This window comes from Melanotaenia boesemani, chromosome 8 (assembly GCF_017639745.1).
Source record: "Melanotaenia boesemani isolate fMelBoe1 chromosome 8, fMelBoe1.pri, whole genome shotgun sequence".
Lineage (NCBI taxonomy): Eukaryota > Metazoa > Chordata > Actinopteri > Atheriniformes > Melanotaeniidae > Melanotaenia > Melanotaenia boesemani.
This window is the reverse complement of record NC_055689.1, coordinates 15,879,499-15,902,918: the sequence shown is the minus strand read 5'-3', so window position 1 is coordinate 15,902,918 and position 23,420 is coordinate 15,879,499. Positions and strand designations below refer to the sequence as shown.

The following is a 23,420-nucleotide window of genomic DNA, read 5'->3' as shown; positions in this document are numbered from 1 at the left end:
ATGCCCAGGGGACGGCTTTGATGTGGGCATCCTCAGAGGGGACGACAGGGACAATGCCCCCTTTGAGGGGCACGAATGGCAGACACTTCCCTCTCCCTCGCTCCTGCTCTCTCACACTCGGCCTCCCTGTGTGTCCCGCTCGCTCTGCTCACGCTGCGACTCTTCTCTTCAGACACTGATTGACGTCCCTCTCACTCCACATTCCTTTACTCCAGTGTCACATCAGCGCATATCTTTATCTGCATAACTTTTTCCCTCTTCCTCTCACAGTAATTAATTCAAACAACACCCCTTTCCCTGCCACCCAGCCAATCACTCTGCTTACCCCTGCTCCCCCCTCCCTATCTGTATCTCTCTCTCCCTCCCTCTGTCTCCTTTCATAGAACCAAACCTCTTTGTGATGTCCAGCCTTGGCAAGTTGCGCCCGATTTGCTGTCACAGTCTTAATGAATTCATCTGTTTGTGCATTGGCCATGGGAGCATTTCTGCCTCCCTCCCCTATCCTCGTCCCCCCCGCCCTCTTACTGGTGTTCCCTTGGGGACTCTATATATACCAGGGACAACTCCAGGCATCTATTGTTCCTCTAAGTAAACTTACAGACAGATGCCCTGCACCGCAGTGTGGGAGAGAGCCCAGAGAGTCAGGAGGAGGAAGACAGTTAGTGATTGCATAGAGCCCCCTGACGTGGAAACTCTGCAGACCAGCCTCATCTCCAGCTCCTCTGTATCTCTTCATTCACCCTGCAGGCTTCCCGTCACTTGGAGTTGTCACTGTAGAGTCGAGGTCTGATGCTCGGACACCATGGTGTTGCTGCTGATATCACTGCTGCTTATGGGGCTGGACTGTTTGCTGGGTGCCCCAACAAGTAGAGAGGTCTACAGGATGCCCCAAAGCACACTCAAAGGTACAATCTAAACTTTCTCTCAGAAACTGTCACTAACTATAAGGGAAAAATTTGATCTTAGCATTTAGGTTTCATGCACATCTTAAGAGGTAGAATTAATCAAATAAAAATAATTACTTTTATTTCTTATTGACAAATTATTATTATTTAATGCATCTTAGCCATAACGCTGTGATTCTTCAAACTTTGACATCTTAATGGACAAACATCTGGTGACCACACCAGAGTGTTACATAGTGAACATTACATTTGATAGTGTACAGGTCCTAAATTTCTGGAAATTTGCTCTGATCCTGTTTTTTAATGATTGCCCATATTTTCAGATAGATGCACTTAAGAATAACACAACTCACTGCAAACAGCCTAACACATTAAGACAAATTTATTTCAACACTTGTCATGCTGAGCTTTGTTCAGTGTAGCAAAGAACAGGATTTATTTTGTTTCATTTTTTTATTTTATTTTTTTCAGGCTCCAAATAGTTTTAGGGGAGGCTCAGTAACTGGAGATTATTTATCAAAAGACCAAGCTAAATGTATTTAAAGTAGTTGAAGCTCAGATACATTACATTTTGTGAAAAATTGACTGTTTTCACTCAATAATAATCTAATAAACAGCTTTTTATATTTAAAGTGTAGTGTGGATATGTCAGACAGCAGTGGGTTCACTTGTAAAGTGAGTTTTGGAATAAACCGCATAATCATGATCCTATAGGAATCTAGAAATCAATAAAGATTGAGTGAGATTCAATGTGGTGACTTTTTTACAAACTTTATCTGAGGGAAGCTCACCTTCTCACACTTTAAAACTTATCAAAACCTGCAGCAGAGCTCAGAGGTCCAGGCTTTCTCCAGTTGATTACAGTATAGCCTTCAAATAACCAGCCGGCAATGGCAGGGTTGAGCATACAGAACAAGGGACTGCCAGCCGGTGCCCTCAAGGCCGGTCCATAGCCCACCAGCCTCTGCCCATTCAGCCCTGGCCTTCTAATTAAGTCTTCAATCAGCATTGTTGTTGTTAGTGGCCTATCCTGTGATGTGGTGCAGCACAGAGGGGGGCTGTAGGGCCGGCGGCCCGATTGAAGAAGCCTCAACAGCGCGCTGAGCGTGAGCTAGCTTCCCTAAAATGCTGCCAATGAGCTCAAAGAGCAGCATGAGAAAAGGGGGCTACTCACACACACATACTAGAAAGCTGCACCAATTCATGCAAATGTTCACTCACATAGCGTTCCCACAGCAAATGACAGTCTTCTATGTGATGACCTAGATGGCCTTTCTTTAACTCTGCTGCCAATCCTTCCTATCCAAATGTGGTCATTTTTTCAGAGTTAATCAAATCTGTAAATACATCTGTAGATGTATTGATTAAAAGTCTATGACACTTATGAGCAGATCTGCTTTGCATGAACTGCAGCCCGACTTAGCTCTCAATTTTTAATGCCAATACCAATAAAGAAACAAGTTGAAACACTTAGCTTTGGTAGACTGTAGAGTCGAAGCATAATATGAAAGCTGACTTTGCCTCTTTTGTATTGAAATCAATGTACATATGAATTCGCTGGCTTAATAATCTGGTGATAGAATTCACTGTTAACAGATTTTCTTATTTTACCAACACATTCCTTCTCTTCCTGTCCTCTCCCTCAGCGCTGTCTGATCGTGGGACAGTTGTTCTAGAAGCAGCCATGGCTAGTGCCCTTTCCACTCTTGAGCGGGCATCTTCAGAGAGAAGTCGGGCTGAGGCAAACTGTCGAGGCTGTGTTCCCTGTCTGTTTCAGAACTGTGGACAGCTGTCTGGGTCTTGCTGTAAGAACAATATTTACCTTGTTGTCTTTTCATTTTTCCTTATCTGCATCATGTTGTATAACTACAGAATCTCATTACACCAATACCTCCGTTTCCTGTCCAACAGCATCTCCTTCTGGTGCTTTATCAGAGCCCAGCTGTGATATAATCAGTAAGGCTCAGAAGCTTCAAGGTGAGGCAGAGCGGAGCTGGGCTCTGAGTCAGGCCTGTGCGTACTATCAGCATCGCTGCCCACCCAGTGAACTTGACAGTGAAAGCTGCATAAGGATCATGGGTGAGAGTTGCAGCGCTCGTGTCCTTCAGTGCAGCCTGCTTAACACAATGCAGAATCTGGAACCTGTTATGCAGACGCATGCACAAGGTGAGGCAGCACATGTTTGCACTGTACTGATATATACAGACATATCAATCTGAAGCAGCTCTGATTACAAAAAAACAAAATCTTTACAAAAAGCTGACTTGGCTGCATGTTTTTGCCTCTCTGTCCCAGCAGCAGTGTGTGGTCAGCGGTCGCCCACGGTGCAAAACACCACACAGCCACGCTTCAGGATTGTGGGTGGCTCCCCTGCACCTCCAGGCAGCTGGCCCTGGCTAGTTAACCTGCAAGTTGATGGCGGGCTGATGTGCGGAGGTGTCCTCGTGGACAGCTCCTGGGTGGTCACTGCTGCGCATTGTTTTGCTGGGTAAGTGTGCCTGCGTCATTAAGAGGTCAGAGCATTTTTTAGGGAGATTTAGTTGTTTTCTATTGCATTTGAGTTTATGTTGTCTTCCTCTTTTCTCTGCAGAAGCCACAGTGAGAGCTACTGGACAGCTGTAGTGGGGGAGTTTGACATCACCAAGACTGACCCTGATGAGCAGGTTCTTAAAGTGAACCGCATCATTCCCCATCCTAAGGTAAAAAAGAAAAACTTAATTATATAAAACTATATTATTATTTCAAGCTTTTGCAATGCAGATTAGTCAATTATAATTTTGTTAATTTATAAATCACACTGTCTCATTCTCCTGCAGTTTAACCCAAAAACATTTAACAATGATATAGCCTTGGTGGAGCTGACATCCCCAGTGGTCCTGTCAGAACATGTCACCCCAGTGTGTCTCCCTTCTGGCATGGAGCCCCCCACTGGCAGCCCATGTCTAGTGGCAGGCTGGGGATCCCTCTATGAAGGTGAGTGGAGGATAATGTGTGTTCTTTTTATATCCCTTAAGCTGTTCATTAACCTTTAGCCACTACACTTAAATGCTGTTTTCTTAATATCCAAACTTGTGAATGTCATGTATGTTTTGGAGAATATTATTAAGCTCAAAGGGATTTTTTATTTTTCTCTGCAGATGGCCCATCTGCTGATGTGGTGATGGAGGCCAAGGTACCCTTGCTGCCTCAAAGCACCTGCAAGAGTGCCCTTGGCAAAGAACTAGTCACCAACACAATGCTTTGTGCTGGCTATCTTTCCGGAGGCATAGACTCCTGTCAGGTGGGCCAAACAGCATCACTTTCAAGTGGAAGTGTTCTTGTTTTGAGTTGTATTTAGTGACACTTAATACACTGTAAAATATCTGAGGTTCCCGTAATCTTAAGAAAATAAACCATTTTTGTAAAGAGGCAAGCTTTTCAACATTTGCACAATTTTGTGTCATCTGTAGGGAGATTCTGGTGGCCCTCTGATTTACCAGGAACGAATTTCAGGTCGCTTCCAGCTTTATGGCATCACCTCCTGGGGAGACGGCTGTGGGGAGAAAGGCAAGCCTGGAGTTTACACCCGAGTGTCTGCATTTTCTGACTGGATTCAGACCGAAATTCAGAGTGAGTTTTCCATTAAAATAATATAATAGTAATATCGTCTTTTGTCATTGTATCATTTGAAAATTTTATCTATTTGCAAAATACAGTTCTGTATGTCTAAATATTAAAACATTAAATTTACCATTACTTTGCCCATTTTAGAGGCATTTGGGAGTCGGGAGCCAACATGCTCAGAGCTGCTGAAAACAACTGAAATGACGGAGGAGGAACAGAAATCCGAGTTTAGCTCTCTGTGTCATTTCTACACCCTGACCTGCCCTGCTGGTCAGTCTGCCAGTACTTGTAACCGAATGGCTGAGGACAAATGTCTCACCCGCTTCAAGAAATGTCGTGAGTGTGCTTACTCAAAAGTTCAGTTTAATTAATATAAAACAATGTAAATTTATATTTCCTAGGTTGATTTGGGGTTTGTTTTCTGAATTTTTGTCCACTCTCTGTCACTTAGAGTTGCGATCATTCCTGCAGACCCTCTTGGACTTGCTCCAGAGGGCTGAGGACTACATCAGAGACAAAGTAGACTTGACTTTCTTCACCCAGACTCTGCCTCAGCTTGTGGAGCATATCTACAGCACAGCTTTCACTCACACCAGAGAGAGGAGGGACCTCAGCCTGAGCCAAAGTCTTGCACAGATTAAAGGTAAAGGACTGTTAGATTATGTTTCTGCATCACTGCATGTTTGGTCAAGAATGTGAACACTTACTTACCTCTTTCAGTGTTATGCAACGCAGACTTGTAATTTGGAGTAAGCACACACGTTGTTTTGCTGGCCTCTGTTTTAATAGTAGTTTCATTTCTTGCAGAACAGCTAGGTGGAGCTGTGATGCCAGCAAAACAAGGTCCCTCTCACGCTCCACCAGCTTTATTCAGAGATGTCGGACCATCAGTGGATGACTGGGAGAAATACCTGAGAAACATGGCAGACGATATGGATAAACAACACACTGATGTTTTTCCAGATATGTCAGGCATCACAACAAAAAGTCACGAGAACAACCTTTTTTTACAGGTATATTTCACAAATAAATCGATGTTGCAATTATTTATATCATTATTTATATTACATTGTTTGCTTTATTTTTTAAAAGCATATTTTAAATGATATTTGGTTAGATTAACTTAAAAAAATGTTAAACAAATGAATAAAATAGCTCAGTCTTGTATGCTTATGATCCTTTGAAAACTACAGATGTTGTCAGTCTTCTTCCCTTTTTGTTTTCATGCATTTTTTTCCAGCCTAATCTCAACATCTCTGTGTATTTTTACATGTTGCAGACTCAGGATTCCTTGGTCCAACAGCTGGCGGGAGATTATCAGTCTGTTATTTCGGCTCTTCACACTAAAATTGGCTTCAGAACTGCTCCTCCACTCCTGCACTTGGATCCAGTCTACCTCCAGGAGGTCTCTCCTAACAGTGCCCCTTTTCCTGCTTCTTCCACTGGAGTGCCAGTCCACAGCGATCTGCCCCCTTCCTCCAAGAAATCCCAGGAGCCTTGGTCACTTCTGACAGTCTTGATGGGTGAAATTCAAAAATTAAGAAGACAAGATGAGACTGATTTAGAAGGCGCATCACAAAGTGAAACCTCATCCAGCAGAGATGCTTCTCCTAACAAAGAGTGGAGCACGACATCAGAGGGTTTTACATTTGCTGGGAATGAGGAAAGATTAGAAATAAAATCTTCAATATTACCGTTTTCAGAACAGGCGGCCACTGTTGACCAGCAAGTCATCAATAGCGCTCACACAGAGGCCTCTGATCCCAGATATACTGTTCAGCCTTTAAGTCTTCACAGAAAACACAGGAGTCTTCTCGACAAGAGGCAAATACCTGGCGCAATGGGGAAAGGTATGAGTCCCATCTTGATCTGCTAAATGTTTAAGGAATACTTTTACAAAATAATCCATGTGGGATTGGTTTTTATCTGAGTACATTCTCTAAACTACATCATTGTTGTGATACTTCTAGTTTGTCCTGGATTGAGAGAATCTTCACTACAAGTCAGTCTTATCAGAGACTCCTACAGCTGGGTCCTAAACATCCCGAGCAAGAATCTACAAATGAACTTCCAAGAGGTTAGTGGCTTAAAAGGAATGCTTCCAAGGGGATCATTTTATAAACTCTGAGTCATGCCTCTAACCAACGTCTCTCTTCTCTTTAGGTGTTAGTTGATCTGAACACTAAGAATGATCGAGGACTTTACCAGGCACGGATAAAAGCTGTAGTTGGAGGACGAGCATTGACCTTCTACAGTCTTGTGGGCCTGGAGAATGACTCGTTCTACCGCAGTGTGCCGAGGATCATCGCTTTGGCACTCGAGGCTCTCAAAACTTAACTTCTGAGGAAGCATGAGAAAACTCAAATGACAGATGATGACACAAAAGTGGCCTTTGCGGAGCTAAAAAGTCTATCCTGACAGAGATTCCTTTGCTGTCTCCTGTGAAAAGCATTTTAATTTCCCCAGCTGAGGGCATGACAGTGACTTTTAATGCAGACCTGAATGTATCAATCCAATTACTGGCCTCAAGCCAGGTCACAGGGTTTATTTTTTGTGTGTGGCCTTGTCTAACTTATGAACCTGTACAAAAATCTAAATTATTCATACTGTCTTTTACAAAGGTTGAGCCTCTTGTGAAGCACACAGACTGTATATATGTGTTATTCATGTTATCTTTATTCTTTGAATATTTATTTGTATAGAGAAAGTCTTTGTATTTTTGTAAAAAAAAAAAAAGAAAAAAAAAAAAAAATCTATAAATAAATTGCAATGAATGTTATTGCATGTTGGGTTAATGAAATTATCTCTAAGGTGATGACAGGAATGCAGCCTTATTTCTCTGCTGCAATTCTCTCAGCATGCAATCATATTCTTATAAAAACAATTTTCTGATTGGCTTATCTTTGTGACCTCAGACTGACCTCATTTATTGCACCCTGTAAGGGTGCAGGCTTTACCGTCAACACTGCAGCTGCTGCCCGGTGATGTCAACAAATACCCTTATGTTTTCTCTTCTTACATCCCAGAATGGGGTTGAGAGCTACTCTTATGGTCTGTTGTAAGGCAGAAGATTGCACCCCATTAGTTTTAATTTGTAACTTTTTCCCCCTTTCTTGTTGATTCACCAAGTCTCAGCTGCTGTGGGAATGTGATCTGTGATCTGTAGTGAAAAATCTAAGTAACTTTCTGCTAGTTTTTTTTTTCACACCTCAAGCCCAATAAGAAGGGATATACAGGGATTTACAGCTGGGTAAACACACAAACACATAGCTCTGTTGCAACTCATCAACTCCTGCTTCAGGCATGTGTGTTTATGTGAGTGAGTGGGAAGTGTACCTTATTATAGAAAGTATTTTTTGTAACCCACCCAGAAGAACACATGCAAAGTAATAACAGGCCATAAATGTGTCAGTAACCTGAGCAGAACACCGTCAGTCATCACAGAGGGTGTGCAAATGGACAAGACTTGCCATCTGTTGTCTTGACCACCATGTAGGTCTGTTTTTACTCTTCAGCACACGCGAGTATAGCATCCCTTTGTTTAGCTAGTCTTCTTAATCCTTTTGTATGTAAAGAACACAAATAACTATCATTTTTGATGGAAAAGCTTTTAACAAGCTTTTTATAGTTCACCGCTGTGCTAAATTTGGCCTCAGAGACTCCATCTGACATAGTTGACGTGAGCAGAATTACAATACAGCGTGTACAACACTAGAGGGCAGCCATGTACAGAGAACTGTCCCCATTGTGTGTGTTGTTACAGCTGGTCATGACTGGAAATACATCTTTGGATTGAACTCGCCCACTTTTAACCCCACTTTTAACACCTCAATCTTCCACCCTGAGCTCAAACCTTTGCTAAGAAGCACATGCATGTAGTCATACAGTCACATGATCTGAGGCCAGCAGTACTGCCTTCATGTATCTTATTAGTGATCACAACAGAGGGTGCAAACACACACACACACTGATGGATCTTGGACCTCTACGCACTCTGTCACTCTTTGTAAGAGTGTTATTGATGTCTGCCACAGGTAGGGACTTGTTTGTAGGATCTTGCTGGTTTTGTAGAGTGTGGCTTGAATAAGTCAAATCTGATTTTTTTATAAACTGAAGCTCATTGATTGACAAATAACTTATTCACCAAAATAATTGTTCACTTATCTAAGTGTTACTAAAAAACAAGGCATAACTTTTACCAGTAAACTTTGTGTAGTTTTTCTCTAATACTCATTATGTTTGCATTTGTACAACAAATATCTGTAGCAGGTTTAGTCATGAAAAGCTGGTGATCCAGCTATTTATTTATCTGCGCACTGGATTACAGATTGTCATTATTTATCAGGAGACAACAACAGCATGGTTACACAGATTGACCTAATTTGGGGCGCTCATGCTGATAGTGTGTAACCTGTAAGATCATTTTATATTTTCAGTGAATTTTAAATTATTATCACACAAAACTTAAACCGAAGAATATTAATTCATTTTGTTGAACAAAAATGTTCTGTTTGGTTTGGTCAGCTTTTTTTCAAGTTTCTTTCAATTTGTTTTACACATCATTTTCTTAGACTGGATTTTATCAGCTTAGGTTCCAAAACCATGAAGAAATCATTTTAATTTTGCTGAATAAAGCTCATTAATTCATGTCTTTTTTAAAAGGCACTATAATAGTTTAAACTGTGCTGCTGTGATGAGACACATTTTTAAAACTAATGGATTAAACAGCAGAAGCCACAGAAATAGAAGCAAAACACTGGATCCTACATCTCCAGTAATGCATCTCAAAATACTCTTTGAACAGAAGTACTTCTTCCTAAATCCTTAGATACTTTCATACTCCACACTTTTCACACATTCTTATAAACAATGTTAAAAAAATGTCCAGTGGAACCAAGTGTAAATTAAGTATTTTGTAAAATATAAAACATGAATCAGAAATTTGGTGTTTTATAATTATCCTATTGTTGGCAACAAATTTAAACACATTATTCTAATAAGGTTTTTTTAATGTATTACTGCACTGCTGAAGTTTCTTTTGTTATTTTGTTTGCTTGCCAGAAACATTTACTCTAAATATTTTGCATCTAATATTATGTCACAAACCTTAAGCTAAGCTAACCTTACATATATTACAGTAACATATTCCGGGTTACTTTTTCAAGCTTCACTGCAAAGTTTCAGAAATTTATATTTAAAGGCAGAATAGAACTGTAATATGTTTTTCTATACAAAATCTATTGAGCTACAGTTCTTTATTTATTTATTTATTTTCTTTCTTTATTTCTTTCTTTTTGCTGGGATTGCTGCTTTCTTTGTGTTTCATCCGAAGCGTCAGCAGTCAACCTTGAGGGGGAACTTTTTAAAGATTTGATGAATGGCTACAACAAGAATGTCCGGCCAATGGAGGAAAGTGGAGACGTCACCCAGGTCTTCATCAAGATGACGCTTACTAACCTCATCTCTCTGGTGAGAGACGCTCAGTGTGGTGTTTTTGTTAGTGCAATCAGTCTCACAGGCATTTGAACTAATATTCTCTGTTAACCTGTTTCTGTTTAGAATGAGAAGGAGGAGGCTCTGACGACCAGCGTCTGGATTGAAATGGTAATCTTCCACACATTTCATCTGCTGGATCTTTCCAGTGAACATATATGAAAGACTAACCCACAGAATTTCTGTACGCAGAAATGGTGTGACTACAGGCTCAGATGGGACCAGCCACCTAGATCAACTCTGTATGGGAACATAACATCTGAACTACGTGTCCCGTCCAAAAGCATCTGGCTGCCTGATGTCATACTAGAGAACAAGTGAGTGCATCCACCCTCATATGTAAAAAAATTAAAGTCAATATGTTCAGCCAAGATGCCCATGCAAAAAATGAAAAAGAAATAAATCACCAAAACTAATGAACATACATACATTTCCTTTAATTTTTTAATTGTGTGCGGCAAACTTTCAGCCATCTTTCTTATCTTTCCTTCTGGTCTAACAGTGTGGATGGACAGTTTGAGGTAGCACTTTACTGTAATGCTCTGGTGTCTCCTAATGGATGTGTGTACTGGCTGCCTCCTGCCATCTACCGCAGCGCATGTGCAATAACAGTGAACTACTTTCCCTTTGACTGGCAAAACTGCACCATGGTATTTCGGTGAGTTTCAAAATGGTTTGTAAAACTTATCATTCATCAATGTCAAATAAATATTTTAACCAACAAAGAAATGCATACCCACTGGCAACCTATCCAGGTTGAGCCTCTCCTACTGCCAGAAAAATGAATGAATGAACACATGGAGTTTACATATTCCGGTTATACACAACTAAATCATGGCCAAATCAATAAATGCAAAAATAAAATCAAACTACACAAATATTCACTGGTTTCTTGCCAGACTATGGAGGTTTAACAGAAGATAACCTTGTGTTTCCAAGTCTCAGCAGAAACAGTCTGCGACATTCAAACCAAGTTTATTCATCCACAGACCCCATTCACCATTCTGCCTTGTAAAGTACAATTGATGGTTGTGTTTGTTGTGGAGACAGACTGCATGTTTTCTCCCTGTTTTCAGCTCCCGAACTTACAGCGCCAATGAGATTGAGCTGGTTCTCAAGGAGGAGGACAACCACACACTAGAGTGGGTGGATATCGACCCAGAGGCGTTCACAGGTATAGAAATAATTGGTGAACTTAGTGTAAATAGCTTTTAAAAGCATTTCTGGGGTTTCTAAAGCACGGTAAGGTGTTCTTGCATGGTTTAAACAAATCACAGACTGACTGTGGTGGTTTCAGAGAATGGAGAGTGGGTCATCAAACACAGACCAGCCAAGAAGGTGATCAACAGTCAGTACACCAAAGATGAGCTGGAGTACCAGGAAGTATGTTTCTTCCTCATCATTCAGAGAAAGCCCCTTTTCTACATCATCAACATCATTGTTCCATGTGTGCTCTTCTCCTCCCTTGGCCTGCTGGTTTACTACTTACCTGCCAAAGGTTCTCTCCTCACTTTATTAATCTAAGTGTCTGATCTTTGCTAATCTCCGTCTTATCAGCTTTACATTACTTTGACTTGTAACCATGATAAGGCAGAGGTGGTTTGGCCTCTCAAGACAGCAAAAAAAATGATATATAATATATATAATATATAATATGTTTACATGTGCCTCAAACCTCATCAACCTGACTGAGAATTGGATTGGTTCTTGTAGCTGGTGGACAGAAGTGCACTATGTCTATTGTCATGCTTCTGGGACAGACAGTGTTCCTCTTCCTCATCGCTAAGAAGGTTCCAGAAACTTCAAAAGCAGTGCCTCTTATCGGAAAGTAAGTTATGTGGGCCAAAGTTTCAGTCCAATAAGTGGTGATTCATAACAGTACATAAAAAGACTTGATTTGATTTGACTGCAGGTATCTGATGTTTGTGATGTCAGTGACCACCATGGTTGTGATGAACTGTGTGATAGTCCTCAATGTCTCCCTGAGAACCCCAAACACCCACATCATGACGGACAAGGTTCGAAAGGTGAGACTATATCCGGATCTTGTACATCTGAATAAAGATCAACAAATCTGTTCATCATGGATTCCCGTCTAACCTCTTGCACCCTCAGATCCTCCTGAACATTATACCTCGGCTACTGCGGATGCAGATGCAACGCTGGACGCCAGACAGTGACGGTGACTCAAAACCTCTTTCCAAAGATGGAGTCCCCGATCGACGGCGCAGCTCCGTCACTGTTATTACCAAGGCTGAAGAATATTTGATGAAAACTGCTCGATCTGAACTCATGTTTGCCAGCCTCAAAGACAGAAATGGATTGGTGAAATCAGTGTTGGAGAAGCTCCGTAAGTAATCAAAAGAGTGTAGCCTACATGTATGACTTTCTCATGGAATAATAATTCTAATATTAATAATAATAATAATGGTGGATTATATTTATGTTATGTTATGTGCTTTATTGCTGATGGCACACTAAACGCTTTATTCAACCCTCATTCATACTTGGTGGTGACATGTGTAGCTAAAGCTGCCCAGGGACTAACTGAAAGAAATGTGGCAGCTAATGCACACCACCACAACATTTATACACATTCTAACGCCAGCGATGCAGGCACTACACCTAACATGAATGTAGTATTGATTTTTCTTTCACCCAGATGATGGGATAAAGGGAGGTACAGCTGAACAGCTTGGTACCAGTCTGGCGCAGGCCTCTCCAGAACTGAAGCAGTGTGTGGCCTCATGTAAGCACATAGCTGAGACTGCAAGACAGCAGAGCAACTTCCAAAGTGTAAGCTCTAACACACACTTGCTTATTTTGCTCTTTATTTATTTAATTTAGCCTTTTATTTAAGAAAAGTTGATGTGAAAATATCTTGTAGGCATATAATTTACAGAATTGGGCTAATGGACACAGTCACTTCAGACAGTGGTCCAGGAGCCTCCTCCTGATACCATTAAGCAATTAAACCATTTAAAGCAAGCACAAAGAGAGACAAACTCAGGTAATGGATAAGCACCCACCAAGAGATCCAACATGACCACAGCACAGGGCAACAAAGTCACTACTAAGAGCTAGAGAATGATCTGAGATACAAGATACACAAAATCAAAAAGAGATAATATAGATTTTCAACATTTTTCTACTTATTACTCATTCATATGGGAGTTTTTCAATTAGCATAATATTTCATATATTATTTTTCTTAACCGTAGGAAAATGAAGAATGGTTCCTGGTTGCCCGGGTGATCGATAGGGTTTGCTTTATTGTAATGGTGCTAGTGTTCTTCATTGGCACTACTGGGATCTTCCTGATGGGCCATTTCAACCAGCCGCCCTCCTCACCTTTCCTTGAGGATCCAAAGAAGTATCTCCCTCCATTAAAGAATATCACACTTGGGTAACTGGAATATGAGATTGGAATGTGAGCAGATTTCCTGGGATGAGCCAGGAGGAAACTATTTAATTTCATACATTAACCAAAACTGGGAATCTGGTGAAAGTACCTGTTTGCGGTGATAATGATTCTGCTTTAGAGTTGCGTGAAAACATACTGTTATCGGCTGCAAATTGCTGTTGAGGTTGTACAATATTTTGAATGAGAAAAAAGCTCCAAATGGTGTATGTCACACATATACTGGGTGTTCCAAATGAACATTTCTATCAATAAAGGTATGGTGAAAACATGACATCATGGCTATGTCACAATGATTTTTTTGTTATGTTTTTTTTTTTTTTTAAACATCATCCTGTCTTTGAGGCCATTAGAGAGCAGGAACACCTCCGACCTCCCACCAAAATACAAACGGACCGCACAGCCCCCCACCTCTGGAAGCAGGATTTCAATTACATGGCTGAGTGGTGCCTTTCTAGCACAACAAAAGACAGATCCGGCTGGTTGGGATGGAAACTGAGTTGGGGTGAGACAGAGAGGACTGGCGTGAGACATCCAGAAACACACATATTCACAAAGCCAAACACTGCTACGTGAATAATGACACACACACACAGCTGGGAAGGAGGCTGGGGCTTAACCCCTCCTGAGAATGAATATTTGCCTGGTGCCTCACAGCAAGATGATCAGAGTTTCTTGATGCAAGGAGGTTCACTAATAATGGTAAGAAGCCAGAAATTTTTACACTTGTTTTTTCTTTCTTATCTCTTGTGTCAAATATATGCTTACAGATTGTACACAGTAACATTTAAATTCATCACTTCACATGTGGGACATAATGTAAAATAACTTCAGTTTGGAGCTGGGAGTAGTGGACTGGGAACACATTGTGAGACAGGACCATCAGTGTGTGATGTGAATAAAAAAGAGGCTCAGACTGGCTGCTGTAGTGAGAATAATGTTTATATTGCTGCCAGGGAACTGAGTTGAACCTTATGTAAGAAACATGGTGTTGCAGGGGGAATCTTGTTTTCTTGAAATGTTCCACCTCAACTTGAAGAATTTAGTCAATATCTAAATGGTAAGCTCTCTATCAAAAACCTGGTTATTTGTAGGACTTTACAAAAGAGTGTTAGACTTTACAGATATAAAGATTTTTATTGGATTATTTATTTAGTTTCTTGTACAGAAGTATAAAAAAATCAATCTGTAGATTTCTCCCATTTTTTACATGCTATCAGAGGACCTACGAATTTTCTGTCAAACAACTATTTACAAGATCAACCACAAAAAGTCTCCATATCATCCCATTTTCCTCTTTTTTTAAATTTATTCTTATTACTACATATGACTTTTTTTTTTAGCTGAGCACCATGTCAGCAGTGACCAATCAGCCTCTTCCCTTTGGTCCACTTGAGAGAGAGAAGCACATCCAGGTGGTTTTCAAAGCTTTCAAGAGCCACTGTGGGCCTACTTGTGAGTGTCAGACTCACTTAGCTGGACCCAAATCCCACCAAGCGACTCCAGGTTGTGACTCTGAAGACCAACAGACCCATCAGAGGGGGATGGAGAAAGGTAGCATGCAGCCATCCAGGTCGCTAAAGAGGCTGAAGGTGGAGGAGCAGAAACTGGAAGATGCAGCAGGACTGAACTTTATGTCTGTCCTTGAAACAGTCAGACAGATTCACATCACTGCCAGACCAGAGCTGCAAGGTGAGGAGGGAGGGAATTGATTGGCTTTTTTTTTTATTATTAGTATTTCTTTCTAAAAGGAGTGACTTGCATTATATTGTAATTTGCTTGTTTTGAGGGAACACTTCTTTATCAATGCAGGCCCACAATGTGTTTCTAGGAGGGTTTTCAGCATCACCACAGGAGGCAGCAGGTCACAGATGTTTGTGGCTGTGGAAGGTACTCATGTCTTAACTAGGAACGTCTCGTGGACTGTGAATAAAATGTAATTGAGGATATTCTCTGCATATGTGTGTGTGTGTGTGTGTCAGAGAGTTCATGTGTATGCTTCCAGTGTTGCGGCCCAGCTCGGGCCTGTTTCCTGCAGGGCTTTGACTATCAGGGCCGCCAGGTCTTTTTCTTTGAACGGCCAATGAGGGTGGATGCCTGCTGCCTCGGATGCTGCCTGATGGAGATGAGAGCCTACTCGCCTGAAAAGAATCTCATTGGAACAGTATATCAAAGGTGGGCCAGTCTGACCATTGCTTTGCTGCTCTAGTCTTAATACAAACTCATCTATCATGTCACATTGATAACATTAAATTATTTAATCTGTGGAATCAAATCAACTTCTCTGGGAATGTGCTTGTTTAAGAAAGACTGAGACCAAGAGTGGATGCTGTGGTCTGGGCTAAAGTGGAGAGGGGCCATTAAAAGTAATACTAAACTCCTCAGACTGACTATCTCATCATGAAGACCTTTTTCCATGTCATTTCCAGCCTCTGGCCACCCTGAGCCAGCCCAGACTCCCCGCCTTTCTGTAAATAGCAGTGAAGGCCTTTCATGTTCCACGCAGCCGGGAGTCTAAACATGGGAGAGCTAATACACAAAACAGCTGTCCGAATGGAAATACACCAACAGAGATGCTTTGGGCTCGCAAGGAAAGAATGCGGCATCCCTCTTAATGGGAAAGTTGGCTAATGGGAGGAGTAACAGCTCCTGCAGTCAAACCAACATACTTCCTTCTTCATTTGGCCTATCTCTGACTCCAGGGTTAGCTGGAGTGCCTTTGTGCTGTCGAATTTAGAGTTTTCCAGAAGCAATACTCATTGAAGTCCTGTCCAATTAGGACCATCCTGGCAGAGGTTTCAGTGCCCAGAAATTGACTTGTTATAAATATTCTTTCAGTTGTGCTAGAATAATGCATGCCCCAGTTTGAGCTCTTCTGACAGTCAGCAAACAATGGTTCTGGTGCTGCAGCGTCATGACAGCTGAAAATGTGGTCAACCAAGCATCAAGGCTGTGTGAAGTACTAGCCAGCATGTTTGCGAGGTTGCTTATTGCTATGTGTTTGCTGAGTGTGTTGTCAGGTGGAGCATGTTCACCCCTCTCCTGGAAGTGTGCGATCCAGAAGGAGCATCTACAATCAGAATCCAAGGCTCCTGCTGCCCGTGTCGCTGCTTCTCCAACCAGCAGTTCCAGGTAGCCTTATCTACATAATCACAATGAATCAGCATAATAATTGTACTTTTGGAAATACATTTTCACATGACTTAAAATTATACACCAGATTGTCTCCAACGTTGGTGAAAAAATAGGCAAAATATGGAAAAAGTGGCCTGGTTTCAATGATGATCGCAACATGGACCACGAATTTTTGGATTGGAGGGTGAGTTATACCACACAAGATTTGATGGTTCATCTGTCTTTTTGAATGTGATTAATTACAGTCTGTAAGGCTTAACTTAAACAAGGCTTAAAAACATCAAAACAACCAATAAAGCAGCAAAACTAACTTTATTTCTTTCCCAATCTCCCTCCTCTAGTCAGGCCACTTGGTTAGTACCAGCCAAACTAATTAAGCGCACCAGGCTCTTGTCAGCAACACTCATGCGAAATCAACAAATGTCCATGACTGTGCTGATATCCAAAACCAGAGAGAGAGACGTTAGAAGCAAACCAAAACGTTATACAAAAGAAAAACAAATCAATGTATTAACCAAACAAGGTTGAGTGTGTTTAACATGAAACTGAGCACCTGCTGGAAGATACTTGTACCAGACTAGTTCAGCTCAGCTCAGATTGTTCATTATGAAGGAAAATTCTCCAAAAAAAAAATTTAAAAACTTGTTGCAAGTCATCACCTTTATGCCATCATGAGACATATTGATCATTAGTCCCAAAATGTGTAGAACTGACAGTGAGGTGCATTAAAGCTGTTAAAGCAGCTCCTACCAACACAATTTATATTTGATTTTTCTTAAATTGTCACCTTCCTGTTTGGTGAATGGTGATCTTTGAGTTTTGAGTTACATGGTGGGTTACATCTCTGAGCTACATTCAAGATATTTCACCCTGTTTGAAGTGTGTAATGCTGGTGTTTGTGTGTATTTGTTTCTATCCTCTAGTGCCACTGAGTTTGGCGTCACACAACAAACTCCTGCTTCTGGCAGCCACTTTCTTATTGGTAAGTATCAGAACTTGTTGAAACACCTTGATTCTTTTCCTTTTCAGCCATTTTCTTGTAGATTTGCTGCTGTGTTTCGGATCATATTCCTGTCGTATGACCATATTTCACTCAGGTTTTAGCTGACAGATAGATTGGCCTTACATTTGACTTGAGAAAACTTTGTTATACTTAGAAAGTTTTTGGTATTACAAACACTGCAAGATGATCTGTGCCTGCAAACAAGTCAAACATCACCCCTCCACCCTCATGTTTGACAGTTGGTAGGAGGGGTTTATACCTGTATGCTGGAATTTTGTTTTTTTGACCTAAACATGATGTGCATTATGACAAAATATTCTATTTTGGTCTCATTTGTCCAAAAGGCTTGAAGGTTTGTGGCTTCTTCAGATGCAACTTTGCCAACTTAAGCTGTGCTGATGTTTTCCTTTTAGATGTCTTTTTATTGCAGCCTTTCAAACAAATCAGTTTGTTCAGTTTTTTGTGAACTTTAATATTTATCATGCTGCCTACTGTAAAGTTTTAGCTGTAGCTCTTGGGTTTTTGCCGTTTCTTTGAGCAGTGAAAAGTCTGATCTTGGGGTGAAATTGCTGAAACAATTTTTCTATTTGAGAATTATCTTTCTCCCTGTAGATGATGGGCTCCAAAAACGTAACCCTACTCAGACTGATGAGCAGCAGCTGTATTGTTTTTCAAATCTAAAATCAATCAAATTTTATTTATAGAGCTGTTTTCATGCACAAAGTGCTATGCACACAAAAACAAAGTATGCATATTAAAAGTAAAATTTAAAAACACATCTCATTGTAGTCCTCTTACACACACGTTTTCTCACACACATACAAGGTGCATGTACACTCCCCCCACCTGCAAATACCCCATTCTGTACCAGCATGAACTCCTATCCCTAGTTACTGCTTCTAAACTGAATGTAAAATATGAAATATATCAATAGAATGAAAACATCTGGCTTCACGCTGGCTGTGAGGAAACGGTATCTTGGGGACCCAGTTACAACCAGAAGCCAGCCCACCCATGACCACAGAGGGTGCCACCACAGGAACCACCCAGATCAGGGCAGCCAGGGTCCACACCACAGCCACAACTTCCTCACCAACTGTTTGTCTTCCTCAGCATTGTCAACACATGCTGGACCTGCATTTTGGCTTGGCTTTTTTATTAAATAACACAATGTACTATGTCTTGTTTTATTCTTGTTGTATTTATCTAATCTGAGGACCTGGAAGGATAGATGGTGAGGAAAGAATTATTTTTATTGCCTGATATGAAAACCTTTAGGATTATAAAATTCTGTTTACAGCTTTAGGGTTATAGTGTATTTTTATGCATTGTACGCTGTACTCCTGGTAACAACTGTTTTATTCAATTTGGTACCTTTTGTGTGAGCAAGCAGGCAGCACGAAATACTATCAACTTCTACTATCAATCTGTCAACTTATATCAAGTACAACAGCAATAAATTCCAACTTGAAGCTTCAAAGATTAAGGATGAAAAAAAAAAACCCTACAGCAAAGTGAAGGTACCTCATTTTTTCCTCATTTCTCCACAGAATTACATGTTCTTTGAGATGAGCTGATCAGTGCCAAGGAGCCTGCCATTAGCAACACGCCACTCGAAGATCCAGCTGCCACATGGGACATGAGAACTGCACCACAAACAAAGGCCTCCCATTGCTTACAAAGATGGACCATGATGGGGAAAAACAATAGATGGAAAGAAATAGTGGAAGCAGAGACCTAACTTTTTAACTTAGTTTCAGCATCCATTAATGAAATGAAGTGAGACTGAGCCAACTTTAGACAGCAGATGCATACGTAACAATTTATTGCTGTAATCCATCAGGTGTACATCCAGTTCTTTCTTCACTTTTGACCACAGACAACCTGCTTCCATCAACACGTGACCAGACGTGGGCATTACAGTTCCACAAAACTATCGCCCCCCCACCCTCACCAAACCTGCATCCTGGCCAGTTTCATTCCTCTATGACAAGAAAAAGATCTGTTTCAGGACGCTCTACACCTTTGCTGGGGGGCCTTAAGGCAAACCTTTCCTTTCCATGGATTCTTCAACGATGGAGCATAGACGGTACTAACAGAGGAGACATGTTGGTATTGAGGCCAGGCACATTGATTTAGGCAAGCTTAAGAGTTCATTCTAAGATGGAGCTCGACAAACTTCTGCCCAAACACTGGATGGTTCACATCCTTTGGGACTGAATTCCCAAGTCACAGACAGAGAATCATTTATGATTCAGCAAATGATCCCGAAATGTATTTACAAATGTATCATACACAATAATATCTGTTCTCTAGTTCAAAAATGGCCAGCGGAATTATAGTTAAAATACAGCACAGTAATAAAATATTGTCAACCTGGAACCCTGTTTGAATCGCAATAAAACAGATTAAGACAGACTTATTTCAACAGCAGGTGTGATGGTCCTGTTCAGCAATAAAAATCACACTCTTGTTTTATATCAGACTAATTTGGTTGTATTTTTATCAAGTACACTTTTTCAACAGAAGATGACAACAGATGACACCAGTCATGCAGCCTTCCTCTGGTGGAAAGTTAACATGTTCCAACTTGCATAAAATAAAATAAATAAAAAAAAAAAAAAAAAAAAAAAGGAAGAAAATATATGTTTTATCTGGTTGATTTCAAACATTTTCCCTCTACAGGATGGTTTTGCTCTTCTGCTGACAGGTATTCTTATTCCTTTTACAATTTGATACAAAAAGGGAATGGTCTTTTGGCCTCTTTTCCTGACTTTTGCTCCGTCGTCATGTTACAGTGCCAATCCACGCAGAGGTATCCTTCCATGGACTTGTCTACCCCCCACAACATGTCTTATACACACACCTACATAACACAAAGAGACACCACATGATTAGACCGTGTACATCATAGAAAACAAGTTTTGTTCACACTGACAACTGGAAAAAAAAGTTCTTACTCTCTGCAGAGTTATGCTCATCGGGGGGTTAACGTCCACCACTAGCATTCACCAGACCATGGAAGTCTTCCCAGGCTCTGCAACCACAGGACCACATAGTGCATCATCATTCAAAGTAAAATACTATTTCTGTTATTTGTACATTTTCAGTGCAGTAACTACTCTAGAATCACATCAAATATGCACAGTGGGCATATTAAAATAGACATTTGCACATTGCTGTTGACACAATCTGATTTATTGTCTTTGCAGCTGTTATTTAATGACAGCACTTATAAAAATCCAAAGTTTTCCTCTCTCTGCTTAAGATTTTAAAAGACTGTTGATTACAACAGAAAATGCACTTTATAAAGATGTTATCCAGAATAACCCTAAAATATGACATACACACACACATTTCAATTTGTCTTAGATCACACTTTCTAAAAATACACCATCAAATCATTGTGAAAATTAGTCCATTCTTATTAGCTTTATATATCGATTCAATTACATAACTATCAAAAACGAATATGAGTGAAAATATTATGACTATAATCTTGATTACTGTCAAATTTAATGTGAGAAACAATCATTACTTTATAAATAGTTTTCTTTGGAGAAACATGAAAACACTACAGTTTCAATACTACATTGTCTCTCTAGTGAGAAAAATTTTACAGGCATGCAAATTTATGGAAGTGTTTAGGACAGAGAAAGGCTGAAGAGAAAATAATAAAACAGGGAGACATACATACTTAATGCTGTCTGTATGTGTCTTGTACTCCATGATGGTGTTGGGAGGCAGGTTTAAGACTCTGCGCAGGGTGTCTCTGATGCGAGCTGTGGTTGCTTGGTCACTTGCTGTTTTGTTCCAGATGGAAATTATGTCCTCCTGATGGGGGAAACAAAGAAAAGAAAAAGGTATGTGTGAGTGTGATGAGATCAGGCGGTCATGTGCAACAGGTGTGATTCTGTTAGTGAGCTTACCTGGAAACGTACTGACACCACAGCACCACAGATCTCCTCTCCTACCATGAACTGCTCCCCTAGCATCGCCAGGATTAGATTCTCCCAGCACCGAGATGCCAGACCTTTCCTTAAACGAATGATCCACTTCCCACCCATCTTATTGGCATCATCCTAAACACATGCATTTTATAACAGTTTTTTTTTTGTGTTCGATGAGACCAAACAGACTAAATTCTAAATGTGATTGTCTATCTATATTTTAGTATGAAAAGTTAACAGCAAAGATTACAGTAAAGGTACACACCTCCCACATGGGTTTGATGCCTTCTTTGAACAGGTGGAAATCACTGTGGCCTGTCAGGTCACCAGGCCGGATCATGTGACTATAGAAGCGCCAGAACTGCTCCACCTTGACAAAACCAAGAAATATTTACAATGACATTGATTACCTGCAGCAGAATGAGGCAGCAAAGTGCGCATGTAGCGACTGCATCTAGCACAGGTGATAAACAAACAGTGTCCTATAGTTAGGTCATAAGGAGCGACAGACCGAGGCGAAGCTTCCAATCTGTTTGATGTTCTGCTCGTAGCTCTGAGTGCTTGCGGGTCTCCCTGGGGTGCGCCTGGAGTACCAAAACGTGTAGTTGTACTGAAGAGGATGTTCTCCTGCCCCTGGAACCACCATCTGCCAAGAACAAGGAGATGGCTCAGTTCTAGCTGAAAACACATGGGACAATCCTTACAGTGTTTTAAAATAAACTTTATCAATGACTGAACACACTTACTTTTTTCTTGGTTGAGTTCTGTTCTTTGTCGTCGTCTTCAGCTTTTTCCTTTTCACTGTCTTTCGGTGAGCTTTGGTCCTGGTCGTGATCTCCACTGTCATCATCTTTCAGCCTGGATTTAATGGAAACAATGAACCACATCTTTGCATTAGTTTAAACACAGCTAATGGTTCAGTCACAACGCTCAAATACACTTTCATACAAGTTAAGTCTTTGTTAAGTGCTATGGAGGGTCTTAAATAAACTTTATGGTCACTGTTGAAGCAGTAATCAATGGTGGAGCAGCTGAACTCTGGTGCTACTTCTAAAAGTAGATATACAGAAGTTCCCTTCACTAGAATAAACTAATATTTATTCAGAACAGCAGAAATACTCAAGGGGAGAAAAAATAGCCGTTAATTATAACTTTCTGGATTAGCGCATTCACTGTTGAACAGCTTTGGTCGAAGCTAGCAGAGCCTGATTAACTGGAAATTCTGTCCTTTTCCCATGTGGCCTCCAAATATACAAACAAAAAGTAAAATTTTTGTGCACCCCTTCAGTTTAGCTACTATGGTAGTTAATAAAAACAACCACTTTCTCAAAATGTGCGACCGTTTATCAACTCTTGTTCAAGGAGAGTGGGAGGCTAGTTTGAGCCGAGACTGCACGCGCCTTTTCCCGCCTCTCAACTACTACCACACCGGGGATTAGGGGCCTGCCCCCAGCTTCAGCTAGGCTAAGCTAAAGCTAAAAACCGATATCATTCCTCAGTATAAACCATCATCTACTCACTAATATTGTTTTATTCCGTTGTAAACGCACCAGCATGTTTGAAACTCGCCCTCGTGTGGATCCATAAGCGCGCAGAGCATGCAATACCATGCTATAAAGCTGACACACCTCTCATTTAAAACGCAGCGGAGCTTTCATTAACTTTACGCTCCCCGGTTCATTTGCAGATGCGCCGGTAAGCCCACTCTCTGGCACATATTCCACGGAAAGTTGTACTCACGCATCAAATTTGTTGTTCATTATTTTCTAGATAGGAATCTTTCGGAGTCCGATCACAGCCTCCTGAATTCCGCAGGAACGGCGACGCGCAGTAGTGACACGTGGACGCGCATGCCGTGTGATGAGCTGGAGAGGTCAGGGGTGACTCGAGCACCATTCTAATATTCACAT

The 23,420-nt window shown here is 40.9% G+C and overlaps 4 protein-coding genes across 9 annotated transcripts; 3 read left to right on the top strand and 1 right to left on the bottom strand.

Moving 5' to 3' along the window:
- The first annotated feature begins 802 nt into the window (after positions 1–802).
- On the top strand, positions 803–7,184 carry prss56 (serine protease 56). The gene is made up of 15 exons (XM_041992310.1): positions 803–905; positions 1,952–2,011; positions 2,552–2,710; positions 2,817–2,984; positions 3,201–3,393; positions 3,496–3,604; positions 3,722–3,878; positions 4,043–4,185; positions 4,355–4,514; positions 4,656–4,844; positions 4,960–5,151; positions 5,316–5,521; positions 5,788–6,358; positions 6,479–6,585; positions 6,672–7,184. Exons 1-15 carry the CDS (start codon positions 803–805, stop codon positions 6,843–6,845), a joined length of 2,691 nt encoding a protein of 896 aa, XP_041848244.1. The 3' UTR covers positions 6,846–7,184.
- Positions 7,185–8,330: 1,146 nt separating this feature from the next.
- Positions 8,331–13,686, top strand: chrng (cholinergic receptor, nicotinic, gamma). Its single transcript, XM_041992701.1, has 12 exons — positions 8,331–8,542; positions 9,841–9,977; positions 10,068–10,112; positions 10,194–10,318; positions 10,504–10,659; positions 11,078–11,175; positions 11,299–11,499; positions 11,715–11,829; positions 11,914–12,028; positions 12,117–12,351; positions 12,664–12,797; positions 13,223–13,686. The coding sequence occupies exons 1-12, from the start codon at positions 8,428–8,430 to the stop codon at positions 13,409–13,411; spliced, it is 1,665 nt and encodes a 554-aa protein (XP_041848635.1). The 5' UTR covers positions 8,331–8,427; the 3' UTR covers positions 13,412–13,686.
- A 355-nt stretch (positions 13,687–14,041) lies between these two features.
- Positions 14,042–20,003, top strand: LOC121644753 (phospholipid scramblase family member 5). The gene is given in 9 exon segments (XM_041992922.1): positions 14,042–14,124; positions 14,766–15,114; positions 15,235–15,312; positions 15,405–15,597; positions 16,443–16,554; positions 16,643–16,724; positions 16,727–16,741; positions 17,481–17,539; positions 19,111–20,003. Coding segments are annotated over 9 exon segments (939 nt in total). The 5' UTR covers positions 14,042–14,100; the 3' UTR covers positions 19,138–20,003.
- Positions 20,004–20,279: 276 nt separating this feature from the next.
- eif4e2 (eukaryotic translation initiation factor 4E family member 2) lies at positions 20,280–23,380 on the bottom strand. Of its 6 annotated transcripts, none has more exons than XM_041992927.1 (8): positions 23,251–23,380; positions 22,257–22,368; positions 22,022–22,156; positions 21,776–21,880; positions 21,490–21,642; positions 21,258–21,394; positions 20,519–20,597; positions 20,280–20,426 (listed from the first exon to the last, which is right to left on the bottom strand). In XM_041992927.1, the coding sequence occupies exons 1-7, from the start codon at positions 23,268–23,270 to the stop codon at positions 20,549–20,551; spliced, it is 711 nt and encodes a 236-aa protein (XP_041848861.1). In that variant the 5' UTR covers positions 23,271–23,380; the 3' UTR covers positions 20,280–20,426; positions 20,519–20,548. The 6 variants fall into 6 exon arrangements, with proteins under 6 accessions (XP_041848861.1, XP_041848859.1, XP_041848860.1 ...); XM_041992925.1 differs by lacking the exon at positions 23,251–23,380 and adding an exon at positions 23,061–23,208; XM_041992926.1 differs by lacking the exon at positions 23,251–23,380 and adding an exon at positions 23,061–23,207 and having other exon boundaries at positions 21,254–21,394.
- Positions 23,381–23,420: the final 40 nt, after the last annotated feature.

Bases quoted from the DNA above. Each gene is read 5' to 3' on its own strand.
- prss56 (XM_041992310.1), top strand. From the start codon at position 803: ATGGTGTTGCTGCTGATATCACTGCTGCTTATGGGGCTGGACTGTTTG. The intron at 3,394-3,495 runs GTAAGTGTGCCT...TTTTCTCTGCAG, and splicing joins GCTGCGCATTGTTTTGCTGG to AAGCCACAGTGAGAGCTACT. The intron at 6,586-6,671 runs GTTAGTGGCTTA...TCTTCTCTTTAG, and splicing joins TACAAATGAACTTCCAAGAG to GTGTTAGTTGATCTGAACAC.
- chrng (XM_041992701.1), top strand. From the start codon at position 8,428: ATGTATCTTATTAGTGATCACAACAGAGGGTGCAAACACACACACACA. The intron at 11,500-11,714 runs GTTCTCTCCTCA...TGGTTCTTGTAG, and splicing joins TTACTACTTACCTGCCAAAG to CTGGTGGACAGAAGTGCACT. The intron at 12,798-13,222 runs GTAAGCTCTAAC...TCTTAACCGTAG, and splicing joins AGCAGAGCAACTTCCAAAGT to GAAAATGAAGAATGGTTCCT.
- eif4e2 (XM_041992923.1), bottom strand. From the start codon at position 23,110: ATGCTCTGCGCGCTTATGGATCCACACGAGGGCGAGTTTCAAACATGC. The intron at 22,369-23,060 runs GTGCGTTTACAA...CATTAAATCCAG, and splicing joins GGCGAGTTTCAAACATGCTG to GCTGAAAGATGATGACAGTG. The intron at 22,157-22,256 runs GTAAGTGTGTTC...TGTTCTTGGCAG, and splicing joins AGAACTCAACCAAGAAAAAA to ATGGTGGTTCCAGGGGCAGG.